This window comes from Carcharodon carcharias, chromosome 2 (genome assembly GCF_017639515.1).
Source record: "Carcharodon carcharias isolate sCarCar2 chromosome 2, sCarCar2.pri, whole genome shotgun sequence".
NCBI classification, from domain to species: Eukaryota; Metazoa; Chordata; class Chondrichthyes; order Lamniformes; family Lamnidae; genus Carcharodon; species Carcharodon carcharias.
In genome coordinates, this window is record NC_054468.1 from 78,085,157 (window position 1) to 78,095,216 (window position 10,060).

Here is a 10,060-nt window from a genome sequence, read left to right on the forward strand (position 1 = left end):
AAACTCAGCAGGTCTGGCAGCATTGGCGGAGAAGAAAAGAGTTGACGTTTCGAGTCTTCATGACTCCCGATGCTGCCAGACCTGCTGAGTTTTTCCAGGTAATTTTGTTTTTGTTTTGGATTTCCAACATCCGCAGTTTTTTGTTTTTATTTCAATCAGTAGGGTTTGACAAACAGCAAATAAATGACTCACCAGGTCATCTGCTTTCAGCAGTGTTGAATAAAGAAAAGAAAGAACTCACATTCAATATGTGCCTTTCACAACCTCAGGATGTTCCAAAGCAGTTTAGAACCAATGTTTTTTGAAGTGTAGTCACTGTTATAGTTGAGGGAGAAGTGTTCGTCAGGATGCTGGAGAACACCCTGCCTTTCTCCCAAATAATGCCATAAAATCCTGTAGGACTCCTTGAGAAGGTGAATGGAGCCTGAGTTTACTGTCTCATCCAACAGATGGCACCATAACAATACAGTGCTTTTGTGTAATTACATAGTTAAGCCAATAGCAGTGCCATGAACGCAGAGACTCCTGACTCAACTGAGCCAAACTGACACAGTGAGGCCAAATGGGCAATTCATGAAGTACAAAGCCTACAAAGCTTAGTGGGGATAGATTTTATCGTGTGTAGTTGCTGATTAGAAAGTAATCCTTTATAACACTTGTATCACTGAAAGAAAAAACAGTTTGGACCAGTACTCTTATTCTCTTATTTCCCAGTTTTTACTGTCTTTTTCCTTCTGGGTTTGGTTACCTTTGGATGGCTCATGTGAAGTTCAGAATAATGGCATTGATTTGATTCCCGTTTGGGCTGAGGTAGAATTGGGACCTGCCTCCTTGTCCTGCCCCTGAGAGTGGAAGGCAATGGTAAACTACCACAGACAAAAAAAATTGTGAATAAAACAGCTCAGGATGAAGCATCAGCAGACAATGAGCCAAAAACCTGCCTTTGGGCAAAGCACATTTGGATTAAATGAGTGTGTATCATTTTAATCAGAATATAAAAGGAATGCTACAAGTGCTTTTGTTCTCAAGGGAATTCATGGGGAAGAATTTTCCCCCCGTTGGGGGGGGATGTGCAGGAGCGGGCACGTGCAGGCGCACCTCCAATCGGCGCCTCTGATTGGGAGTGCACCGCCATTTTATGTAGGTGAGCCAATTAAGGCCTGCCCAGCGTGAGGTCCACCAGGAAGTGCTATGTGCTCCCTGTGCAGGCGGGGGAGGGGGGGATTCCCTAAGCCGAGAGTGCGCTCTTTCGTGCATGCACATGAAAGAGCGCACTCATCTCCCTGAGGCTAAGTGCTGCCTCAGGGAGATCAGCGCCAAATTCAAAAATGGTCAATGGACAAAAATAATATTTCCCTGAAATGTCTCCTAATGTGATACTGTCCATCATTTTTATTCAGACTTTTATTAAATTTTTAAAAACCCTCATGAAATCTCATCCTGCTCGTGGGTGAGGTTTCATGCTTTGTCTGAAGCCCGCCAGGGCTCCAGGCCTGCCCGCCAAACTTAAGGTTGGATGGGCAGGTCCATTAATTACTTCAATTAGTTTTTAAATGGCCTCAATTGGCCATTGACAAGTTGGCGGGCGCACGGCTGATTTAGCTGCGCCCCCGCCAACCTGAAAATTGAAATGACATAGGGTGACGTCGGGAATTCTGCCCGACGTCATCCCGCATCATTTTATGTGTCAGCGAGCGGGCCCCACCTCCTGCTCGCTGACCTCAATATCCTGGCCATGGAAAATATTTCGGGATTTTACATTGGAATATCATACCTGCAGAAACATGATTGCCTATCAATGCTTATATAAAGTATTTTTAAGGAAGACAAATGAGGCAGGCTACATTATCCTTTATTAATAAGCAATAACAAAATCCAAATTTGTAAAATAGAAAAATAAATGTTTAACATACTTAGCAGCGTATCTAAAATAAATTCCTCATATATAAATGACCTATGCCACCAAAGAAATGCACGATATTCTAAATAATACTGTTGCAACCTCCTTAACACTATTTTAATATAGCTGCATATACTGTAGAGATAACAGTGGAGCTCTTATTAATAATATTTCCTGAAGCTTTTGATTTAATTCTGAAATTACAATTCACTCCCAAACAATGTTAAATCCATCTTTGTGTTCAATGCTCTGATGGTTGACATTCTACGAATATATGAACAAGGTGTACTATTAGCCTGTTGACTCTGTCAATTAGATCATGGTTAATCTGTGCCTTAGCTTAATTTACCACCTTCATTCCCTATTCCTTTTGCCCAACAAAAATGCAAATAAGGCATGATGAAGGGCATCACAAAGGTTCTGCTTTATAGCAATATAAAACAAACATACAGTTGGGCCAGAAAAATATGCTGAAGCTGGTTTGGGAACAAAGAACATCATTACTGCACAGGCATGTTTTCACTAACTGCCTTATAATGAACTGGACCCTCTGCATATGAGGCTTGGAATTATGAGCAGAGCTTTCAATTTGGAATCCTAGATCTAACAGTACTTTCAGGCATCATATTATTGTTGCATTTCAAGCATTAAGATAACTTACTTCACATATTTCTAATTAAATTGTGCCTATGTTAATCTTTGAAGTATAGTACATAGAATATTCCAAAGTTTAAAAATTAGATGGGTAATAAAATAATTGAAAGGTCATAAGATTACAGATAAAATATTAATTCTTAAGTTTCATTCTGGGATAGTCTGATTAAGCTTGAGTACTATGAGTGACTTGAGAATTCAATTTACAAAATGAGAATAAAATGTCTTAACATTCATTGGTAAAATTGACTTTTCAATCATGGGCTTCAGATGTCCAGCAGATTCAGACATTCAAAACAATTTTTACTTGATCGTTATTGTGAACAGAAATTTTGAGACCTATTGGGTTTCTGTAAGAAATAAGTGACTCAGAAATCAAAAATTACAACAAACATACAGGCATTCTTTGCATAACTGAACGATGGTGCCTGTTTCCGTCCATTTGTCATTGTTAGGTACTGCCAGTCTCCATCCTGTTTCTTGAAAGAAACAAAAGATAATAAGAGAATATAACCTCAAACTACTGACATAATGCTGTTAATAAACTTTGATGTTTTATAGGAATGACTAGGTACAATATTGGAACACACTTTAGGAAAGAGAGATATTTGCCAATAACAAGAAAAATAGTCATATCAAGACCAAGGGAAAAATTAACATGAAAGCTAACAAAGAGAGAACAAGCATGGGAGAATTGGAAGAAATCATTTGTTTTAAAATGAGAATCCTCGCTGAAAATTCAAGGTTCATGCGTTGAAAAGAGAGAAAGCAAAGATGTGGTAAATCAGAAATTATTTAGAAGGTGATGCCAAGGTTTTAGGAAAAGCAAAGGCTGAAGGGCCCTAAGGACTTCAATGCATTTGAGATCCGGGGAGAGGATGAGTTCAAGTGCGCTGTATTGGCATGACTTCACCATAGGGATGCAGGGAGAAGGAAGATAATGAGGAACAAAATGAACAAAAGTCACAGAAACTGTCAATATAGAAGCATTAATAAAATTGAAAAAGAAATGATGTGTGAGAGATAGGAAATTGGAAAATAGGAGACAGAAAAGGAATGCATATTAATAATTAGTAATGCATTGTGAGAAATTTGCCTAAAAGCATACACTAATGAAGGCAGGTAAAGGGTTGCTTTATGTGAAAACCTGTTTGCTGTTAGAAAATAATCCTGCAGAATGGAATGTTCGCATAGAACTGAAAGGAGGTTTCTCAACAAAAATCTGGTGCCTTAAATGATGTTTGTTAAAGTGTGCCTTTTAATACAATATAACCTTAAAGTTCAACAATTTAACGATTAACTGGAGTACTAATGACATCATGGAGCTTCTTGTTAGAGGATTTACAAAGTGGAAGGATACAGAACTAAAGTTAAAATGAAGAATGATTTTATGTTGATCGCTGTTAATTCATCTCCCTTATTCAATAACTCCCTTAAAACAAGTTTACCACCTGTCTAGACTCTCTGTTTCAACTGAAGGTACTTTTGCTATAGTGCGAGGGCATTGATTTTCATTGTGCCGAAGTGGAGACATCTGAGTGCACTCTTCCTTACTTTTGAACCAATTTGTCTCCAGTTACTATTGGAAGACGAACAGAGGGAAACCTGCATGTTTATTATCTTCAGTAGGGGCTCTCAAGGCAGAACAAAGAGAAATACAATCTATGGTTAATGAATTATGCAGCTCTCAGTGACAAAAGTGCTTAACCAAGTCAAAAGGTAGACAGGATTAAATAAATCCCTAAAATTGATCTTATTCTTTTGCATTTTAAAAACTGCTGGCTCTTGCCACTAAAGTGTGCTGGATATTAAGGCTGCAAATACTTAACCTATATCAGAAGAAATGAGAATTGCATTAAGCACTGAAAGTAAATAGTAAGCCAAGCAAGTAACATCTGACTAACATTAAGTTCAACTTACTGGATCTCTCTGATCTTTGATGGAACCCACCCAGCGACTGGATTGGAACAGATGGGTCCTTTCTCCACAGTGTAGAAGCTATAATAGTAGAGAAGTTAGAATATTTTTGGAACTCTGAAGAGGATAAATACAAATAATTTTTGTGCACAGTTTAAATGGATAATGATTGGAGCCATGAGTCATCATTGATGGGTGAAGCTTTTTTTTTAACTGCGTGCTATGTATCGAGATAAAGATAGGAAGTATTCCAAATTTTCACTCTAAGTAGCCATTACAATATGATGGAAACATTATTGTACTCCTTATGACAGTGAAGTTCAGTGACTGTTACCTTTTCTTCCTGAATCTCATCCTTGGCATCATTGCCCTGGTATTATATAATCCAAGTTCATGATATAAGCAGATCAAGTAGCATCAAGAGGAAGTGGTGACATAGTGGTATTAGCATTCTAGAGACTGAGGTAATGCTCTGGGGGCTTGGGTTCAAATCCCACCAAAACAAATAATAAAGCTTGAATTCAATAAAAATCTGGGATTAAAAATCTGGTGAAACCATTGCCAGTTGTAGCATAAAACCTGACTGGGTCATTAATGTCATTTGGGGAAGGAAATCTACTTTCCTGGTCTGGCTAATCAGACCAATATGGTTGATTGCCCTCTGAACAAAGGCAATAAATTCTGGCCTAGCCAGCAGCACCCACATCCCATGAATAAATTTTGCAGAAATCCAGATGCTACTAGACAAGCTGAGTATTTCCAGCATTTTTTGTTTTTATTTCAGGTTTCTAACATCCATATTTATTTGGTTTTTGTATTCACTATAAGCAGGTTTCATTTGTGCAATAATATTGCTAATTGGGATTTACAACAAGACTGTGCAGAAGAAAACAATGACAATAAGGGGAAGTAGCCAGGATTTCTATTCTTTTTTATTTTATGCAGCTGATTTTTGAAACTTCTAATGGAAGATCTGTACAAAAGCAACATGCTGCAGATGGTGGGGGTCCGAAATAAAAATACAAAATGGTAAAAACCTTCAGCAGATCAAGCAGTATTACTGGGGAGAGAAACAAGAGTTAACACAAAACTGGGAGGTGTTAGGAATGTTTTAGGCTTTGAGTAAGTGAAAAGGGGTAAGCTGGGAAGAAGAATAAAAGGGAAGTTCTGTGGTATGGTGGAGGTGATTAAATGAGAAAAGGTTTTATATTGAAAGGCCAGAAGGGGTGGGAAAGGGACCAAGTAAAGAAACAACATTTACCTGGATGACATGTGAATGGCAGGTGAATGCCGTCAAATGCAAAGTGAAGGAAACAAAAAAGAAACAAGAGTAAAAAACCATGAAAGAAACACAAAAAAAAAGGTTCCATAGATAATGATCTATGATTGCTGAACTCAATGCTGTTCCCTGAGGCTTGTTTCTTGATGTGAGGTTGAGAACCTGACATCCAGATGAATTCCAAGCCCTGACTCCACACCCGAGCTCTCGCAATGTGACTTTAAAATTCAAATGGCTCAATTGGCCAGGGGGTAAGCTCGGCATCTAATTTGTGGCACTGAGTACCTCCAGGAGATGGGAGCTGCCTGCCTGGTGTCAGCAGCAAAGGCAGATGACAGCCATGACAGAGCCTGCTGTTGCCATGCCAAAGAGAACAGGCAGATCCCACCTCTGGGGGCCAGCAGCATCCAAGACAATGAAAGTTTTCATGCAGGCTAGATTAGGGTAGAACCCTGGAACTGGCACAAGGAGGTCCAAGAAAAATCAGCTTTAAATAAATGGCGATAAAGTTTCTGATGGCCCTGCAGCAAACCTGACCGCTATGCACTAATGTTCACCAGACTGCTTGAGCTCACCGAATTAATGATTCAAAGTTGCAATTGAAAATGCACAGACCCCTTAACAAGCCCATTAAGTAGTTTAAGGTGTCATTAATTAGTGGGGAGCAGGTTCCCTGTTCTATTTCCACCCCCCCCCCCCAATCAATCCTTTGAAAATTCGAATGTAGGTGTTGGGATCCTTATGAGACCTCTGGAAATACAATATTTAAATTACACCAGCATCTTGTCTTGACCCTACAGCCCTTTGAAAATCTGGCCTCAGAAGTCTCTAAAATGCTGAGTTTAAAGATTAGGTGTTGTTCCTTGAGCTTGCTTTGAACTTTATTAGAAGACTGTTTCAGGCCAGGAAGGTCAGAATGGGATCAATACAGGAAATTAAAATGACAGCTGACTGGAAGCTTGGGATCATGCTTGCAGACTGAATGGAGCTGCTCCACAAAATGGTCACCCATCAGTGTTTGGTCTCCCCAGTGTAGTGGAGACCACATTGTGAGCAGCAAATGCAGCCTACTAAATTGAAAAAAGTACAAGTAAGTTGTTGATTCATGTGGATTGATGCCTTGGATGGTGAGAAGGGAGGAGCTGAAAGGATAGGTATTGCATCTCCTGCACTTGCATTGAAAGGTGCTATGTAAAAGGGAGGAGGTGTTATGATCATCTGAGCAGTGGACCAGGGTGTCATGGATGGAATGGCCCCTTTGGAATGTTGAAAAGGGAGGGGAAGATTGGTGGGTGCATCACGTTGGAGTTGGTGGAAATGGTGGAAGATGAATTGTTTAATATGGACGCTGTTGGGGTGGAAGGTGAGCATGAGGGGAACCCTATCATAGCTCTGGGAGAAATGGAAATGAGTGAGAGCAGAAGTGCATGAGATAGTTTGAACATGGTTGACAGCCTTGTCAACTACAGTGGTGGGGATACTTGGTTGAAAAATAAGGAAGATATATCGGAAGCATTAGTGTAGAGCATCTGAACAGATGCAATGGAGATGGGGGAACTGGGAGGATGGAATAGGGTCCTTCCAGGTATGAAGAAGTGCAGTCGATGGCAGCCCAATCAGTGGGCTTATAGTGATTGGTGGTTGATAGCCTATTCCCAGAAATGGAGACATTGGCGTCCGGAAGTGGAAGATTCAGAGATGGATCATGTTGTGGGGGAAGAGTGGAAATTGGAAGCAAAGTTGATGAAGCTTTACAATTCAGAGTGAAAGCAGAAAATGACACCAATACAGCACTCAATCTACTACAGAAAGAGCTGAGGGAGAGAGCTTGAGTAGGACTGGAACAAAGAATGTTCCACATATTCCACATCAGGCAGGTTTAGCTAGAACGCATGTGGGCATATAAGACAATAGCTTTTATTTGGAGAAGTTGTTCAGAGTGAGAACAAGCTCAACCAGGCAGAGGAGAGTGATGGTGGATGGAAATTTGTTGGGCCTTTGTGCAAGAAAGAAGTGGAGAGCCCTCAATACTGGCCTGGTTGGGGATAAAAGTGTGGAAAGCTTGGGATTTAGAAGGTTTATGCTAATCTAGAGTGCACATTAGAATCTACTTATTTTCATAGCAAAAACATTTACTTGAATTTATGAAGTGTTTTTAATATATAAAAATGTATGATTATAAATTATTGTAGGAACTATTAGTGACATACAGTCAAAGCATTTGTATGACTCCCCTAGATGGCCATTTAATGTGCATGCACAAAATTATCTGGTTCACTATTACACCAGAGCTGCTAACTCAATTAAGCTGATCAATTAATACCTTATGTAGCAGACAGAGGAATGTCTTATGGGAACCTCTGATCTCTGTTAGAATTAGCAGTAGAGATCTCTAAGATGATTTGTAACTGGGTATGCCAGTTTAATGTTTCAGTTGCACTATTTACAAGGGCCAATGAATATCAGTTTCGTAGTCATCAGATTTGTACGCAGTCAGCAAGGTGGGAAGCTCACTGTTCCAACCCATTTAGATGCCAACATGGTTTTGTCGACTCTTTTGTCAATTAAAAACCTTTTCCGATCTATGCCAAAGAATTTTGGGACACCAAAAAATTTCTGTCCTTTGTTCTTTTTTAGGAAATCAGAAAATACAACAACTTCTGTTTGGATACCCCCTTCACCTCATCCTCCCCGCTGCTATGTTATTGTGCTTTGTTGCGCTTTACCAATATATTACTGTATATTTGTTCTCGCTTCAGAGCTTCTCTCCTGAGAACAGTCAACACATGAACATACAAAGCTGATGGCCCGTAAAATACCAGCTGCCACACACCTCATTGCGGCTGTATTTCATAACACAAGCTTGGGTACGGCACCATTGAATCTAGAGGTACCATTTCCAGCAGGGCATTTTTCTTGGGTGTGCCTAGGTGGCATTTGTTTTCCAAAAACAATATCCTCCTTGAACCAACATCTAAACAATAGAAATTCCAGGACTGATATTGCTTGAAAATATGCCCAGTGCCAAGGTAATCAGAGAATAACTGGTAGGTGGAGCACCACCCAAGAACAATCTGAGCCTTCAAGGAAAGAGGAGAAAATATTAGGAGAAAAAGAAAATAAAAAAACCTGGGATATTTAAAACATTCAATGTATGTTAGCATAGTGAATATGTTGCCAGACTAATAATCTAGATCCCTGGGCTAATGATCCAGAGACATGACAAATCGCACCATGACAGCTGGGGAATTTAAACTCAAATAACCTAGTGTCAGTAATGGTGACCATGAAACTCCCTGATTAAGGTAAAAACCCATGTTGTTCAATGATTTTCTTTAGTGAAGGAGAATCTGCCACACTTGCCTTGTTTGTGATTCCTGAATCACAGAAATGTGGTTGACTCTTAACTGCCCTCCGGAATGGCAGAGCAAACCAGTCAGTTGTGTTCAAGAAGGCAACACACCATCATCATCTTGAAAGCAATTAGGATGGCCTTAATTACCAGCAACACTCACATCCCGTGAATGAATAAAAAAGTGTTGAACATTTGAGATGATTTGATTAAACATAGTTACTTACATTACAGCTTCCACACAAGGAGCAAGGGCATTCTGTATCCTGTAATGTGTAACATTATAAGGTATTTTCCTTCCAGACACCCGCTTGCAGCAGTTTGTGATAACCTTGCTTGGTCGGAGATCTGAAAAATAAAATAGCTCTGCTGTAGTCCAACATGAAACCTACACAATGATGATTTCATTATCATTCAACAGGCTCTTTCAAATCAAAATACTCTGTTTTTCAAATGCAGAGGATATAAAAAAAGCAAAACGTACATGGGTTGCTCGACACGAAGATGACCCCAAACAGCAGAAAAATGACAGCAATTTGGAGCATTCTATTGGAATGCATTGTAGACTCTCTGAGGAATGTCTCCTTTTTTGCAACCTGACTCTTCAGCAGAAACTGCTGTAGTGAGGTTAGAAATGGTTGTGCCCTCGTGTGTTTGCCACGGTTAGCTTACTTCCCCTTTTTGAAGCGACTATCATAAAAAAAGCGCACAGGAAAGCGGTCTGCAGTTAATGTCAGTTACGTCTACGTGGTTTTTAACTGTGTAACTTGTTACTTTCAAGGTCTGGGGGAAAAGTAATTATTCACTTCTGAAAATCAAAACAAGAAGTTCAGCTCTTCTGACTGTTGAGAACTTGTTCCATGGCATTTTAAATATACATCTCTTCTCTCACAATTTATCTGCAAAGATAACTGGCTTTACATGCATTTCTCTAAGTTTTCTCTCTAATTAATTCTTG

The 10,060-nt window shown here is 39.6% G+C and overlaps 1 protein-coding gene across 2 annotated transcripts; it reads right to left on the minus strand.

Moving 5' to 3' along the window:
- Positions 1–1,836: 1,836 nt before the first annotated feature.
- On the minus strand, positions 1,837–9,767 carry LOC121288435 (eotaxin-like). 2 transcript variants are annotated; one of them, XM_041206978.1, is made up of 4 exons: positions 9,587–9,767; positions 9,330–9,450; positions 4,475–4,552; positions 1,837–3,027 (listed from the first exon to the last, which is right to left on the minus strand). In XM_041206978.1, exons 1-4 carry the CDS (start codon positions 9,660–9,662, stop codon positions 3,006–3,008), a joined length of 297 nt encoding a protein of 98 aa, XP_041062912.1. In that variant the 5' UTR covers positions 9,663–9,767; the 3' UTR covers positions 1,837–3,005. The 2 variants fall into 2 exon arrangements, with proteins under 2 accessions (XP_041062912.1, XP_041062904.1); XM_041206970.1 differs by having other exon boundaries at positions 1,837–3,033.
- Positions 9,768–10,060: the final 293 nt, after the last annotated feature.

What these genes read in the sequence shown, in the direction of transcription:
- LOC121288435 (XM_041206970.1), bottom strand. Translation starts at nt 9,662, where the DNA reads ATGCATTCCAATAGAATGCTCCAAATTGCTGTCATTTTTCTGCTGTTT. An exon ending in CCTTGTGTGGAAGCTGTAAT is followed by an intron (nt 4,553 to 9,329) that starts GTAAGTAACTAT and finishes CTACTATTATAG; the next exon opens with CTTCTACACTGTGGAGAAAG. An exon ending in TCAAAGATCAGAGAGATCCA is followed by an intron (nt 3,034 to 4,474) that starts GTAAGTTGAACT and finishes GTTTCTTTCAAG; the next exon opens with AAACAGGATGGAGACTGGCA.